General features: G+C 45.2%; 1 protein-coding gene across 1 annotated transcript; it reads right to left on the bottom strand.

Moving 5' to 3' along the window:
- Positions 1-673: 673 nt before the first annotated feature.
- Positions 674-17,070, bottom strand: LOC144155026 (uncharacterized). Its single transcript, XM_077686219.1, has 3 exons — positions 16,872-17,070; positions 12,696-14,494; positions 674-3,406 (listed from the first exon to the last, which is right to left on the bottom strand). Exons 1-3 carry the CDS (start codon positions 16,893-16,895, stop codon positions 3,364-3,366), a joined length of 1,866 nt encoding a protein of 621 aa, XP_077542345.1. The 5' UTR covers positions 16,896-17,070; the 3' UTR covers positions 674-3,363.
- Between the last annotated feature and the right edge of the window lie 343 nt (positions 17,071-17,413).

The following is a 17,413-nucleotide window of genomic DNA, read 5'->3' as shown; positions in this document are numbered from 1 at the left end:
CTTGTTGCATGATCAGCGTTGTGAACGTTGTCATTACTGTCGTCTGATGCTTGTTGAAAGTGACCTCATCAGCTAAGCACTATGAATAACTAAGCAAAAAAAGCAAAAAAGCTAGAACCACAGAAAAACAAACCTGTGTTTACCGTTTGTCGTGCATCCTTGTAGCGGCATTCTTGTATGCTGAGAGATGCAAGGCGTAAAACCTCTTCTTCAAGCATCGACAGGAAAGAGAACTTCAGCATAATTGAACCTGAAATGGCCCCTTTTCTTGTAAGAAGACTGGAAGGAGGGCTTGCATCCTTCACGCCTCCTGCGGCCCTCCTCACCCCTAAATACAGCAGCGTTTGATAACGTCTATTTTGTTTTCACGTGCAAAGCTTAATTGAACACAACGATGGGCGCTCAAAGGACCCTTTCGGTACTTGAAAGTTTTCGGGTGCTCTTTCTTCAAGCGCCAGTGCTGTAACTTTGAAAAAAAATTGAAATCAATTACTGCGCAGTAAATAATGTTGTAAGCATCAAGAATCACTGGCGAAAAACATTACGGAATTAGTGTAAGGTGTCATAGGCCACTTCTTATGCCAGTCAGCCTCTGATGATGTGTGTGATGTTGGGTAGTAAGGCCCCACTGCTCTCACTCAGGCATCACCCCTCCAATGAAGAAGTGCCTGGATACAGAACACAATTTTATTAGTAGGAAAAGCATGGAGAAAAAAAGGCATCCGAAATTTCAGGTACATTTTTTGAGCATTAACATTAGTCAGCTTTGTATTCTCCTTGAAAAGACAGTAACACAGAATAGTTACATAGCAGTCAAAGTCATTGTTTGCTTTCCAAAGCTCCTTTATGGACTTTTGCACAAAAAGCAAACTGCCAAACGTTCCGCAAAATTATTCACAGACTAACAAACAATTGTAACATTTTTTACCACCCACATTGCATTTTTCCATCAACACATTAGTTCAAGGCGAAAACAGGCATTCAACGACTGATGCACAGCACGTGAGGTCATTTGCAGCCGGCCTGGGTGGAGCGACTAAGGGCTCAATATCATGCTTGGCAGATTGCTGGTTTACGATATAAGCAAACCTTTTAAGGCATAAAATTTGGTGGGACACAACATAATTTCACTTTGCAACATTGGTTCTGTTGCCGAATGAAAAAAACAAAACAAAATGCAGGTTTCATTCTTGGTTTACAGGAATGGGTAAAGGCGCAGAATATCGGCACAATAAAAACAGCGCCTACGTTTTTTTTTGTCATCCTGCTTACGCTTCCACAATTCAGATTACACTAACACAGACCATACCGGCACTGCTTAAGAGCACACTTTTGTTTTTTGCGACACTCACTGCTGATTTCGAGGTAAACTAAATTCCAGTCTTTGTGACCTACACGCTCTTAGAGACTCCGGAGGATCTGCTTTACCACACCGCACAAAAATGACAAATAAGTACAATATCATAGCAAATGATGCATCTCGCATTCGAGTTGACTTATAATTGGGGTCTCCACAGTGACATTAAGCAATGAAGCGATGCTGCTTTTCATTGTGTGATGCCTGAGCAAAGATTACAGTTTTCGACCAATTGACGGTGCCCTCTTAAAAAGGCCTGAGGGTATGTTTCGCCACATTCAAGAACAACCAATGTTTGCTATAAAATGGCAAATTATGGCAATGACAAAGTCCAACCTATGATTTGATTCTAAAAATCTGGTCGGCGCTGGACCAGCACGCAATGCAAGAATGTTGCTTTTCATTGTGAGATGTCACAACGCAGGTCTCGTCCCTGAGTAAGAGAAGGTGTCAGGCCGCGCTATTCAACACATTTGATCCCTTTGGCGTAGTGATTCGTTGATACGGTGCTTGTGGCGAAGCAGGTCCACAATTTTTTGTTGTTGTATACGTCAAGCCTCGTTATTCGTTAGATTTAGCTCCCACCGAAGGTATTGGTTATTCAGGTTCACAGTGGTGAAGCAAACCCCTGTAAATTTTTCGAGCGTGTGGATATTTCGATAGGGGTCTGCCTTATCAGGCACAAAACTGTATTAGAGCTTACGGCTTCAAAGAAGAAAGGAGAAATGGAAAAGGAGAAACGTGAAAAATTGATTTCTCCTCATGGAATCGCAAGCAGCCAGGTTTTGTTTTGTGGACTGGCGCTACAGACAACTTACTTTGTTTTACACCAGTTGATCTCAAGTACAGGCATATACAAATGAAATGCGAACACGAAAATATGACCCGGAACACGCAAAATATAAAAGTACTGTTCGTGGAGGAATAATGGCGCGCTATTCGTACATCCGGAAATTCCCATTTCCCAACTTTGTTACTGTAATTAATCCACGAATGAATTCAATTTGCACGGAAACAAATTACGTTATTGGTGTGTTCTGGTTCATTATTTAATGATCGCGTTTCATTTGCCATGACTATACTCTCCATGGACGGCGGCATACTGAGGCAAATGATGTGATGCATAGGCTCTCAGCGAGAATTCAAATAGGTGCGTGATAAATAACACGGAAGCAGCTCCCGCTCGGTGTTAATCAATGCCTCTTGCAGACGCCAGAAGCAAGTTACAGATGTCCTTAGGATTCAAAATGCCCCTATGATTTTTGTTTCATTTTGCGCGCATAAAGAAATGACAGTGTAATTACAAGACAGCTATTTCATGCATCTTGAGCTGAACGGTGATGCTTTAGGGAAACGCGTTTTGTGTGAGTTTGCGAGAGAAAATAAGCATTACTAGCCATCGGTTTTAACGTGTATTTCCACTAGAGAAACATGCAATAAAAATAAATATATAAATACTAATCAATTTCAAAACATTCTAACACGTCTGCACTCTACTCCAACCGAAATATCATCACAGCCATGAATGAAGTTTATAGTAATTATTCTTCGTGGAACAAGATAATGTGTTAAGTCTCCCGTAACACCTTGAAACGCTCGCAAAAAGTGCCGAAAAAATGGCACCGTTAAAAAAAGCCAACCCTACGCCATACACCGCACCTTGCAACGGCGAAAACAGTGCAAAAAGTATTTGTGATTTTACAAGAAAAAAAAAAACGACCCTGAACAAGTACTCTCCTTTTAGGCAACTAAAAATTCTGGGAAACTTCAACCTTTAGCGGTGCGTAACATACACTTTTCGCCTTCGTTTATGCTTACAGGTGGGCGCGAATGATTCGCTGTGTGGTGTTTGTGGTTTGATTAGCTTTCATCCTTGATTTCGCGCAACCGGCTCTTATGAAGATTACTTGTGTGTTTCCGCTTTCTTTGCTGTGCCTTGTTCCCATTCGGAGTCGTTTCCATGTGAGCCATCTCAATAGGCCGCCCTGGTTGTCCACAAGGCTGGGTTATTCAGCTTCCAACCCTGTCACGTCTCTCCTCCTCCGGATGCTGGAAAACAGTGTGCAACACAAGGAATGAGCGTCAATTTACGGGACTTTGCTTTACGTACATGTAGCTTCGGTTAGAGGGATACTTAGCGCTACGTAATCTATTCTCAGTTCACAAATCCTACAGTGTACTGTGCTTTCGATGAAAACGAGATCCGGTCGAGTGGAGACGCAGCTTGCAGGCTGCAGGACCCTAGAAAACTCTAAGCCTTGTAAGGACTCACATTATTTGTATGGACTCTCATTAACACAAGGGCTGCAATAATTTTATTTTAAAATACAGAATTTCGCGCATATATCACGGACCCTCAGAAGTATTTTTATAAATCAATTGCCAACAATTAGTCCAGCTTCGAGTCTTGTTACATTTGCACAGCATATTCTCTGACCTCCATGCAAATGTCTTCTGTGCCATTTAGGGCACCAGAACACGTATAGAGAGAGAGACAGACATATATATAAATATATATATATATATATATATATATATATATATATATATATATATATATATATATATATATATATATATATATATATATATATATATAGAAATAAGGGTTGGCAGTCGAGAAAACCTCGGAAAGCAAAGGGGAGGATGTGGTAGATCATTGAAACAGATTAAGAATTTGGAAAGAAAGAAAGAAAGTGAAGAAAAAATGCCCGCCAGGTGGGATCCGAACCCACGACCTCCAGAATACCGGTCTGGTGCGATAACCACTACGCTACCGGCGGGGGGGCGATTTTCCCATTCACTTTCTGGGGTATTTATGTTAGGTATGTTTGTTTCCTGTGCTTGGGGGTGGTAGCCAGCACCATTCGATATATATATATATATATATATATATATATATATATATATATATATATATATATATATATATATATATATATATATATATATATATATATATATATATATATATATATATATATATACGTTTCGGCTTGTCCGAAGCCGAAACGTCAATAAAGTTTGTTTGTTACCCGTTCGTCTGTTCGCTCTACGGTATTTTTACCGGACCCATTGCATAAACTTCTGACGCATGTATATACAGGGTGTCCCAGCTACCATGCACCAAGATTTAAAAAAAGAGAAATGGCGTTACTCGAAGAAAACCTACTGGGTAATGTTTGGAGTACTGTGGAGAAGCCGACAGTAATTTTTTCGTTAATGATAGTTAACGAATTAATCATAATTAAGGGTCTAACTCGAGAATTACTGTCCTAATCACTGAAGTGTCAATGAGGCACTTGTAGGTACCCACGAGGGGCATTTAACTGCGGTATTTTCAGCGACGAACTAATCGCGTACTCATTTATTCTTACTGATAAAGAAAACCCGAAAAATATGAAAATACTATGTGACAGCGCTTCCGCGCGCATAATCAGCGTAATCATAATCACAATCGTAATCAGCGCACTTTCACTAGGCTTTCTTTTCGTGGAAAACACCGAGCTTTAATACGAACCACGCTATTGACGTCGCTACTACCAACATTGATTCTTAACCTGTGCACTGGTAAACATTCTCTTCACTGCGTTGCTGAACTTCATAGTTTATTACACCACCGTAATTGTTACTTTCGTGTTCGTACAGCGAAGAATGTCAGCAACTCCAAGAGAATCTAAATGCTTATTCCGATGTATGCTATACGTACGTCTGCGGCAACGAACCTGTACTGTGTTTCCAATTGTTCCAATGAAGTCACATGTCTGACTTTAACAAACCGCTGCACAAATTTTACTTGGCTTTTATTCACATGGTAGTATCAAAGATATTGAAATTTCCGAGTGATACGAAAGAAGTGAGTCACTTTAGTTTTAAACTGTCAACTGAAATACACCTTTCACTGGGACAGGTTATTGAAGTGTTTTTTTCGTTATGCTTCAAATCTCGATTTTATATGGAGATTTTAACATTTTTAGCGAGTTTGCTTGCCGTAAAACTAAGAAATTACAGCAGGAAGTTAGAATGCAGTAAGGGTATGGCGTCAGACGCTTTATGCGCGCTTTGTTTTTTTCCCGCGTCTAAATCTCTACGTGTAACACACTTCAACAACGAGCATTGCATTGAAACTGAAAGTTGGAAATGAACGGGGGCCAATTTGTTTCGTTCTCGGTGAAAGCTAAGCCTGAAACAAGAAAACTAGCTCCAAAGAGCACGCTAGCATATCTCAAGAATGCCTGGTAATTTTTAAAATGACATTGATTTTCCCACCCACACTTGGCTGATTAACCAGCATCCGTTTGGTAGCGAGTACTTCACAAAAAAAAATTAATGCGTGTCTGCAACATCCCAACGCGTCTGAATGACCAATAGGCCTGCTGCGCTGAAGTTTTGTTGCATGGCACGCCCTCTGTCCTGGATAGTAATATTGGCAGTGACTAGCAAGGACTAAACCAAGATAGTTTTTGCTGAGAAAGACGCTGTCGAAGGGCTATATTCGTGAGGTAGGTCCATTACACAAGCCTGAATCCAGCCCTTATGTGCGCACTATACTTGTTCCCTTTTGCGCTTCGCCAGTTGGGGACAATTGCAGAGACCACGCGCTGCGCGACGTCTCAAAACAGCCGAACAGTCAAATTTCTCTTCGTAAAGGGAACTTGCTTCTGCCACATACTTTTTGAACGCATGCAAGAGCTGCCTCGCACAGAGATGATGCACGTATTTCTTCAGAAAGTGCTAATCAGTCTCCCTCTTTCTTCTCAGAACTCACAGCTCCGTTCTCGGTATTCCATTGCAGGGACACAATTTTTCAAAGACATGTGTACAAGGGAGACACTCGAGGACACGATTTACATATAAATCCCTCCTTTTCGCATGCACAAGCCATTAAGCTACTTGTTTATAGGATGTATAACCGCTATTTATATCTGTGTACGTGAGACTCCCGTGACTAAAAACTCTACCAGTCTGCGCCCGCTGCATTTTTTATTGTATAAGAATACGTAAAATAAGGGATACGGCGTTGAAAACTAAATGGGGTCGTTAAAACTGAGCCACCGGGGAGGAATGTGAACTACAGCGACTGCAAATCGCGCGCCGAACCAGGGGCGGTATTCTCGAGTTTTGTCCCTTTTGCGTCCCTTTCAAAAGTGTCCCTTTTGACGAGTCCTGATTGGCTAAAAGCAAACAACCGGAAGTGACGTAACACAAGCGCAACAAACCTACTGCCAACGCTTACTGCTCAACCGGAAGTACGTCACGATGAAAGGGACGTTTCCAAAAGGGACAGTTACGAGAATACCGCCCCAGGAGTGTGCGTGTATTTCATTTTCATTTTATGCTTTAGAGATGTGCCGATCCATTTATAAACAGAGGGCAGTTTTGAAGCGGCGTCGAGACTGATCGATAGATGTGTGTGCGGGGAAAAGTTGCGCCACCTTTCTTTGTTGGTTTATTGCCGGATGTTCTGGCTTGTTGCTGGTGTCTGGGTCTGCATTAAACGCATTAAGAAGTGACTGGTATAACAACATTTGTGAAAAAACACATCTAGGCGAGGAAAGCGCGCTAAACAGGCGATGTGAAAGAAATATCAGGACGCAAAACGGGCACTGACGTCGCTGTTGCGTACCAGATTTCCCGCTTTGTTGTCTGTTCTACTTTAGCTCTACCCTCACCCACATTGACAGTCATCGCTCGCTACAACATATGACCGAGAAGCAAACGCAAGCTACTCCTGCATCGTGTATTCGAAACTGCAGTCTACTTAAATTGAAAAGGCGTGAAATCTCGGCAGTGAGAAATCTGCGCAGCAGCCGCGCACGCTGCGTATGGCGCTTCATGGAAACCACAAAGTGCAAATTTTTCGTATGCAATATTCGATTAGTGCATGTTATTTTGTGCGTGTGTGTGTGTGTGCGTGCGCGCATGTGTGCCTGTGTGTGTGTGGGGGGGGGGGGGGAGGACGGTAGTTTATAGTTCTTTTTACAAAGCGTTTCACATTTTAAGGGCACAGCACTCAGCTCAAAGTCTACCTCAAATGTCCAGCCGTGCACTTGAGCCCCCGTCGCTGTACCTGTAATTTCCTCAATCCTGTAGAATAATTACTGAGGAATTTTTTTTTTCCAGACTGAGTGCCTAACAAGGCATCCCACCTTGGCGGCGCTACAAGAATCCATGCTGTAACAATATCGAAAGCACCGCGCTGAGGCAGCGTCGATCAATAGAGCAGACGCGTGAAAATATCGGAGGCATGTATCACACAGGCGGGATCTAGCCTCGTTGCGCTAAAAGGACACAATTACGATAATGACGAGGCCATTCTGATTTGGTTCGAAAATTGTGGCCTGCAGTGTGACATCGCAAAATGCAATCATTGCATTTGTATTGTCCAATGCCACCGCGCAGATTGAACTTCTGAGCCAAATCGACTATTAGCCCCTGTAATTGTTGCATTCGCTCACGAGCATAACATTGGTTATTCTGGCACATTGTGGCGAAGCGTACCTACGAAGTTCCTGTTTTTAATTATATACACATTAAAAATGCCCGCGGGCCAGTTTTCCCACAACGCACGTGAATGGCAAAGCGCCACATGCAAGGGAGCAAGTTTGGCTAATGAAGAAGTTAGAAATATGATTTTACTAAATATTGTTATACGCGCTGTGATATCAGGTCATTCATACCGCAGTTACTCCATTGTGCGACAGCACAGTGCAGACCACATTTTTCGACTCAAGCCTTATAGAAGTGGTTCTCAGCCATGAATGTGTCGGTACCCCTTGTGGACCGGTGGAAGTGATGGAGGACCCCATTCACTGGGGTTACATAGGTATATTAACAACACTGGAACGTGAAACAGGGACTTTTTAATGCTCTCTATTATAAAAGCGTCATACCCATGTACCACATCGTTTCTTTTTTGCGCAGCGCATCGATAAACGGCACGGTCACGCTTAGACAGTCGATCACTTACGGCCACATTCGGCCGGTTTCGGCATTTGCGCTTTTAAGTATGCAAGCCACCGATACCAATTGATCATCGTAATAGGTACTGGTGATGCGTAGTTCGTGAAGGTTGTAAAAAAGTGGGGCAGAGGGAAAGTAGGGGAACGAAAATATATTTTTCCGATTGCTGTTGTAATCACGGTCAAATTACACCCCTTTGTTTTGAAGGCGGAGGGCTTCGCGGACCCTAGAAATGCCTTCGCGGAATCCCTGGGGTCCGCGGACCCCCATTTGAGAGCCACTGCCTTACACCATAAGCCCCATCCACTGTCTCGTCAGTGGCGTACTTTGGAGCTTTGACCGCGGCGAATAGCTCGTTACGTGTATTGTGGGTAAGCAGCTTTACAGATTTTTATAGAATGTATCGTAATTTTGAGAGTGTATAATTTTTAGAATGTATCGTGCATGTTCGAGATCGGGGCTTTGTACTTGTGGTTTTGTGGCGAGAACCGCATTTCTTCGCTCGGTTTCATTCGGGCGTGCTGAGACCTCCGCTTCAACGACAAAATGGCATTTCGCGACCGACCATACATATGTATCTATGAGGCCCACAATGAATAAAGAAACTCAACCAATAACTGTAACAGAGAGCTGGGCAAAGGTTAAGCTTATGTCTACCTGGTGAACGCGTTTTATTATATTGTTGGTAGATCTAGCATTTCAAACACGCCGATTCGTCAATCTGCACATTCCTCCCGTCTGGGTTACTGGCAGCATATGCAATGAAAGCGAGAAACAGATATACTTCTATGAAATAATCCGCATGCGCAAGGCACGGATCTCTGACACAGCTGATTGAAGTGTCGTGGCGCACGTGTATCCTGTTGTCTACAGCGAGTATTATCACAGTAATACGCCACCTATATTCTCAGTACAAACTGGCGGACGTAGTGCGTTGTTTTTAGCCCGCGATCCTGACTCAACAGCATTCCGTCTCAATAGATCTTGACTGGTCCGAACACACTTTCATATTAACTGAGGCATGTCTGTTTATAAACACAATATGGTGATTGCGTGCGAGACATGACAGCAGCATTGTAATGTTTCAAGCTAGGTCTCTCTACGCTCAAGACAGGTTAGATGGTGCTATTCCACACAAGTGGCAAAGATTTAATACACTCTCCCAACAAAAAAAAATGTGTAAAGAGAAATGCTTCAATAAAAACTGATTTTTTTTTGTAGAACTCAGAGAAAGTACAACAATTCAAAGAAAGAAGCCACAATGCTGAACCATGTGCGTAACAAGTTTTATTGCGATTCCCGGCCACGGCGGCCGCTTTTCTGATGGAGGCGAAAGCAAAAACGGCCGTGTGTACGAGATTTCGGCGCACATTAAAGATCCCCAGGTGGTCAAAATGAATCCGGAGCCCTCCACTACGGCGCGCCTCATCGCCTGCGTTGCGTCGGCACGTTAAACCCTACAATCAATCAATCAACAAGGTTTATTGGAATTAAATCGCGCAGGGCTGATGGTCTCCCGGTATTCGTTTTGCTATGGTCTAGTAATAACATATTTAGATATTGACGTCATGGTTTCTTGCTTTTTTTACTTTAAATACGCTGAGGATGTCATTGGCGGACAGTTACGGCTGCCACATAGACAGCACCGCACTTTCGTCATAGCTGGGGAATTTTTTTTAAGTTGACCTTTTGATTGATTCACTTGCTCCAGTTCATAAAATCAGCCGTGCGTTATTTGCTTCGTGGAAGAGTTTTCAGCCGCGTTATTGTTATTGTCCTACAGGTACATTAAAGGCCTGGTTTTTAAGCTCACCCAACGAGAGTTGTGAAAAAGATAAGGAGAAAAGTCGCGTACAAACAACTTTTATTTGGAAATAATGCACCACCTACGGCTGACGTTTAAAATTGGAGGAATACAGATATTACAAAATACTAAACACATTCATCAGCTAAATTTATTCACGGCTCTGTGGGGAAGAGGAGTTGCGCACGCTCTAGAATTATATCAAAAACCAGCTGTTCTATCTAACCACTTAAAATTATTCAGCTATGCATACAATTCAAGATATCCATCGACAAAACTTATGCCAATAAATTTGCGTTCTGGCTCATCACTCTATGAAAAGTTTTCCTGGACCTCTTTTGCCACAATGCTCACGAATGACAAATCGGCATGCCCAAAGCACCAAAATCTGTCTAATAATGAGGGCTGACCTACGATTTGACTCAGAAATGTAATCTCCGCTCTGACATCGCGGAAAAGATTACGTCATGCTTGTATTTGTGTAACGTCACTGCCCCGACCACATTTTTTGGAATAAGATTATGTGCCGGGAACCGTCACCTGCGTACTTTGCCCTTTTTATACCAGTTGTTGGTCTTTCAGCTGCGCTAAGGTGATGAACATCAATGGACGTTGTTAAGAATAGCGCTGGTACCAAATGCGACAGGTTCGTGGCATGAGCTAGACAACGTGTATGTACGGGTAACGTTTGGCAATAAAATCTGCGTTCACATACAGGTTTCAAAACTTTAAATAACGACCTAGCCTTGCACAAGGACTGGCGTCAATTCAGCAAAGTAAATTGCTTCCTGAATTCTGCTGTAAATGCTATGTGATTATTTTCCTAATTTCATTTTTCGTGTGAGTCAGCGTCTGCTGTGGCTCGAATATTTGTGTGGAAGGAACCCTGGCTTTACCTCGGCTTTCCTTTTCTGGAATTTTTATTAAGCCTTAGTTTAAATCTCTAATGCGCAGAAGAGTAGTAATATGGGCAGTTTCGTACATACGACGACTGCATTCGTAACCCGGTAGAAACGCACACGTTGTCCACTCTTCTGAAAGTGTCTTCAACCGAAAAATACGCAAGAAAACTTGCGCAACAAATGAAATACCAAAAGCTGCCAGAAAAACGTCCTGATAGGTTTGATATCGCCGACGACTCCACAATAAAAGTAGTCGCAATAATACACTCCGGTCGAAAGTGTAAGGGATTCAGGGGCAGAATGAGCATTGTCGAAACCACTCACAAGCCTCCTGAGCCAATACGAAACTACACATAGTAGCAAATGCTGCATCCAGGTAAGCAACAGCGCTTATCAGATAGGCAGAAGGATCAAAATGTTGATAATGCGCTGCCGCATAAATTAGTATGCATTTCAATGTCTCCTTTCTATGCTTGAAGGGCTTGCTTCTAATTGCGTCAAGGGAAAGCCAACCGATGTTTGTGCTGCACATCCGCTGTATCCCAAATCTAAGGGCATCGCTTAAAACACCTTGAACCGAAATGGTTTTCCTGATAAGGCCCTAGAACATTTGAAAGGGTAATTTTTAGATCTACCAGCCTTAAGTATGCCGCCAAAACGAATGTTGTCAACCATGACAGTGAACCGCGCGGCAACATACTTTTAACTGTGCTTGAGGTGACAAGCAGGGTTTAAAAACTTGTCCCCAGTGAAAACAATGATAAAATGCAGTCTTTCCTATTCATTCGTGCAGTTTTTGAATCATGCATCGTATAACCAATGGAAGGAGCTGTATGCATACGTTGGGCAGTGTCCCGTTTGCCACCTTTCAGATTGCAGAAATTTTAGTGCCAAATTAAAATTATTTCATCCAATTTATTTATGAATTCCTTGTTGTTACCGCAATATATAAAACGGTGGCTCTCATGTAATCTTCGGGACACTCACTCTACAAAAAGCGGTCAGCTGTCCTATTGTGGAGGCTTGTGGGGAAAGGCTTGTGGGGCGTGGCCCCACAAGCCTCTTCTGGCTTGGGCTAGACCGCACATGTAAACTGTTCACTTATCAAATAAATATTATTTTCCCCCAAACCTCGCCGAGACTATTTCATAGCCTTTTGAACGAGGGCAGGCACTCAAACTTATCTGGCGAACTGCTTACGATTCTGAAATTCACAATTATGCAATTTCTATTATACAGAATGTTGGTGACTCCTTATTAAGCAACATAACTTAAACTGCACGTACACACAAAAAAGTGTTTTCTGGCACAAATTTTTAACAATTATGTATCCCGCGTGCAGCAACAAGGAAAAGCTCTTTTTCACATGAACGTGTTACTTCTCCTGCGAATGGTTTAATTTGATGCAACGAATGATATTTAAGCGATGTCATGTACAAAGATTTCATAAAACCTACCTACACAAGCATTCTAGGGCTGAAGCCTTTTGACCTTTTTTGAGTATTCCAGTCCCAATCCAAAAAGTGGCATTCTGACACCCAGCCCCATACCGAAACCTAAAACATTCATGTGTGGAGCACCGTACGCGTAGCCTCCAGCTATTTGGTTTGCAGAAGCACTAAAAGACAGGTCGGGACCAAAATTGTTCGATAAGCTTAAGCCCGGGTACCTGAAGTACTTTCCAAAGGGGTTGTCGAAGTGCTGGTAAGCCCCTCTTTCCACTGGCGCCGCTACGGGCCCAGCTTCCACGAGCCCAGCTCCTCCTCCGCCAAGGTGGCCGACTCCTCCGTTGAAAGGCACGCCATGCGAGGCGAGTCCGAGACCGCCACCCGCCGCAAGGCCACTTGCGTCGAGGTTTCCAACGCCATAGGCGCCGAGACCACGTAGTCCCGCGGGCTTCATCGCGCCTAGATCAAACGGCTGTGTGCGTTCGGCGTTGATTTCGTCGATCCGTCTAAGTGCTGCAATTCGCGCAAGACGAATGAGTTCCAATTGCCTTGGGCTGCCTTGTGCTGGCTCCATAGTGTTTTCGTCCTCGCCAATCTCGCTTTCCTTTCCATCCTTTTGGCTTTGTTCTCCATCACTGCTTCTTTTTTTGTTGTTGCTGAAACTGCGGCCTTTGCTCCCGCCTCCGTTGTCATTACTGCCCTTAGTTCCGCCATAGTCACCAGAGGCGCCTTGTGCGGGTGCCCTTACGTCTAAGCCGCCGTACTGGTAACCAAACATTTCGGGTGCTCCATAGCCTCCTTGTCCACCCCTGCTGTCGTCTTGACCCCCGTACCCTCCACCCTGTCGGCCGTAATCGCCAGCTCCACCGAAGCCATTGGATCCAGACGCTCCCTGTACTTGGTTTCCGTAGCCACCTCCGACACCTCCACCGAAGCCACTGGATCCAGACGCTCCCTGTCCTTGGTTTCCGTAGCCACCTCCGACACCTCCACCTCCACCGGTAAACGCAGCAGTCGACCCGTACCCGTAGTTTCCGCCGCCATTTGTTTCTTGATCTCTGTACCCGGCACCTTCGGCGCCATATCCACCAGACCCACCGTACCCGCCAAGTCCACCGGTGCTTCCTTCTTGGCCTCCGTAGCCACGTCCGAGGTCCCTGCCTTGCCTGGAAAAGCCAGAAGCTCCATCGGACTTGATTCCTTGACCTCCGGCTCCATATACACTCTCTCCCCTTCCTTGAGCACCACTGTCACCGGCATACCCCACGTTCCCGCCTCCTCTCAAGTCTAATCCGCTGACACTGTTCACACCAGCAAGTCCACCAAACCCTCCCATTAGTCCCCCTAGTCCAACATGCACACAGTATTTGCCTACGCCACCGTATCCTCCCGACCCCCCCTGTCCGTTTGCGAGTCCCATGAAGCCAGCGTTGCCGTCGTAGCCACTGGTTGCGAGCTTGTTCATGCTGCCGAAGGCACCATATCCACCGGTAGCCTGTAGTCCGTTTTGTTCACTAACTCCACCGACACCCACGCCTACACCGTGACTACCTTGGACTCCAAGGTCACCACGTCCACCCAAACCACCAACGCCGCCTGGACCTAAGGGTCCTCCTGGTCCTCCAAGGCCGCCGGCGCCAGCGTGACCAACGATGTCATTGAAGCCCCCTGGCACTCTGGGGCCACCGGCAACATTGGGACCGAGTGGACCATCAAGGCCGCCAAAGTCTCCAAGGTCACTGGGGCCCATGTGACTGCCCATAGACTGGAGCCCTGTGTAGCCGCCAGGCCCGCCGTAGCCTCCCTTGCCGCTGAAGCCGCCGCCAGGTGCCCCACCCATCGGGACACCTTGGTTAAGTCCATCGTAGGGGCCACCACCTCCAAGGCCCGCGCCCAAGCCTGCGACTTGCAGCTCTAGGCCGCCCAGGCCCTGCGGTCCTCCATGCAGGCCCCCTTGTCCTCCGTGGGCATCACTGCCTCTGGTGACGGCGCAGATGAGGACCATCGTTAGAGTGGGGAACTGCGAGCAGAGGAAAACAATTCAATGAAAACACTGGGCGGCTCTCAGCAACAAATATTAACACGCGCCTCAAACTCATTCAGCCGTGTTCCTCATTGTCGGCCTATAGCGGGTGGGTAGAGTGAAAATTCTATATTAGTTGCCTCACTCAAAACAGGAAAGTAGTCATAAATACCAATTATTGGCCTCATTTTAAGTGAGCTACAGAAAAATAACGCGTGTACTTGCACCACGAGGTGATATCTCGTAAGTACATCAAAATGGTAGTATGGCTTCTAGCTTTAGCTACTGCGCCTGTGGATCAACCAGTGGATATTAGCGGATGAAAGCTGATGTGAGGAGCCTTAGTGACCCACGTACGTAGTGAATTTTCAATTGTAGGCAGGCATACATTACATTTTGTGATAAAATAAATATCAATCACCGATATATGAACGTCAAAATGCGTTTCGGTGCGACAAAATTGACGAAATAATTGATTTAAAGGAAATATAAATGAATGAAGCCCCATCAAGACCGGTTTACTCCTTCGGTAAATTCAGCCTCGACCTTAAACGGCCGCTGAAACCAATCTTTCGACGGTTTTCAACATATTGACCGGTTGAGAACATGGTGAATAAGCGCGTGCAGTCCTTAGCTTAAGTGGCCACGAAATGTCACTGTCAGGTATTGGAACTGTACGCATATCAGAAAACTTTAAAATCTCGCTCGGGAAATTTTTTATTCTTCGGAGCGAGCGTTTTTTGTGTGCATATGTAACGAAAAAGACCGCTACTGGCCGTATTTCTTTCAGTTAAGCATTAAAAAGCCAACTTAAAGAAAATCATAACAATGGCAAAACAGAGACGGAAACAAGTTATATGCTGCGGCCAGCAAAGCACGGTGTGCTGTTATGGCGATACCAATAGGTTTCACAGTGCTTCCGGGCCAAAGAAGAGAGAGAAAACGGTTATCAGCACGGCGGAGGGACCACTCGAATAGACAGGAAATAGTACTCTGAATTTCCGAGTCATTAAAACTAACGTAGGGTCACGGCCTTATCCCAAGAGCAAATATGTTTCAAGCAGGCGTCCGACCCGTGTTCAGCGTTAAGCGTGATGCGCTGCAGGCCAGTGTTGATACCGCAGCACCGAGGATAAAAACGGACGAGTATCAATCCGGAATTGTCTTACTTGGATTAGATATCAAAGTGAGCTAGTTTTGTAAAACAAATCGCTTAAGCCTACGAAGACGCATCGGCACACAAGTGCTCTCCAGACGTAAGAATGGGGCGTTGAGGAGACATGTTAAGGCTTCTTGCGAGGGCTCAGCCCTCCCGGCCATTAATCCAGTTAAGCTAATATTGATTTAGGCCGTAAGGCATTACAATCCCCTAAATTATGTAACAAAGAATTGCAGTAAAAATTCGGCTAACAGGTGAACGTGCCGAGTGATTCAAACTTGTGTTGTTCGATTCTACAAGTATCTAGGTTTAACACATATTTGTATTTTAAAACACCTGGCCCTTTACCCTGTACTAATTCATTTTCCCTACTGTGTCGAGAAGAAATCGAAAGCAGCGAACCATCATTCGCTAATTCAATAAATGCGTGTCGCTGTTCTAACAATCCCATCTGTGTCTGCAGTTTAAGGTAAAAAGGGTAGTAGTGATAAAATTGAAGCTGCGAAAATCAGCTGAAAGCTCTCCAGAGATTATTTAGTGAATGAGCACAGCAACGCATGGTGAGGTCAGTAAAGTGCTCAACTCTCCCAATAACCTCTGTAAGGGAAATTTTCTCCTTCTCAGCCAGAGCAATGGTGTTAGGTTAACAAAAAATAAACAGCCGCAGCATTCACAGTGCACATTTAAACGTGGGACAATTGGAAGCTTACTTACCTGGTGACATTTCTAAATAGTTGCAATTCATAAATTTTTCCCAGGTTATCGCTAACAACATTAGGGTGCAACTGCAATCAGCCCCCAGAGGGAAAAAGTAAGGTCACACCTACCCCATTTCCGCCCCAATCAAACCATCATTATGCGAATGATGACGGCAGAAGAAGGCTCGCTGCATTTGAATAATCTTTAGAAATAACAAATGGCGGCGTTGTCACCAGTGAAACCGCGTCGCATCACTCTTAGCAATTTCGGTTTCCATAAGGCAGGAATCGAAGCTCCCCGCATTACACAACACACTTCGGAAGGGTGCGTCCGAAAACGAGGGGGGGTGGCTGGGGCTCAAACAGAGGCGGCTTCGACAAGCCCTGTCGGCGCCGTCCGTGTTGGAACCACAGAGCCCCGCGCGCACTCCGTCCGCAGTCGAGAGCGCGAGCGCGCTAGGCACTTCAGTCCGCGAGGAGAACGGCACAATCGCCGGCGCGCAATCCGGGCACTCACGAGTGGACGCATGGTGCTGCTCATTGCTCGAACGCATTTGTTTATCCAATGCGTGGCAATCCGGCCGGACTCCTTTTATATGACGCCAGGGGGGGAGGCGGAAAAGGCGGCGCCAATGTTTCAGGAAAAGCGGAACACGCCGCGAGCGCGCTCATGTGCGCGCCACTCCTCGCCAGTTCCTCGGCGCCGGCCGCCGCCGCTGGCAACATTCGGCGCGAGCAAACGCGTCCACGATAAACACTGATGCCTTATCCCACTCGGATGTGTCAGGAATAGCGCCGGCACTGCCGCGTTGTTTTCGCGGTCCTGAGCTCTTGCGCTGCCGGTCTTTATTTAGCGTCCTTTCAAGGCGCCCGCGCGCGAGCCTGATGGGCGTCTCCTACTTTCCGCGGACGGAAGTCAAATTTTCAGCCATCGCTCCGCTTTCGACCGATTGGAAAAAGGCTCATTTGGACTCGTTTGCATGACACAGATATCAGAGCGCCGCAAGGGCCCGATTAAGCTCCCTCAGCGGCCTAATGAATCCCAGAGGGGTGGAAGTG

This window comes from Haemaphysalis longicornis, unplaced genomic scaffold (assembly GCF_048455015.1).
Source record: "Haemaphysalis longicornis isolate Haplotype H1 unplaced genomic scaffold, Haemaphysalis longicornis Haplotype H1 scaffold_1, whole genome shotgun sequence".
In the NCBI taxonomy this organism is placed as follows: domain Eukaryota; kingdom Metazoa; phylum Arthropoda; class Arachnida; order Ixodida; family Ixodidae; genus Haemaphysalis; species Haemaphysalis longicornis.
This window is presented reverse-complemented; position numbering and strand designations above follow the sequence as displayed.

Coding starts and splice junctions, on each gene's coding strand:
- LOC144155026 (XM_077686219.1), bottom strand. CDS start 16,895: ATGAGCAGCACCATGCGTCCACTC. Junction 14,495..16,871: donor GCAGCACCATGCGTCCACTC/GTGAGTGCCCGG, acceptor CTCTGCTCGCAG/TTCCCCACTCTAACGATGGT. Junction 3,407..12,695: donor CCCTTTGGAAAGTACTTCAG/GTACCCGGGCTT, acceptor ACTGTTTTCCAG/CATCCGGAGGAGGAGAGACG.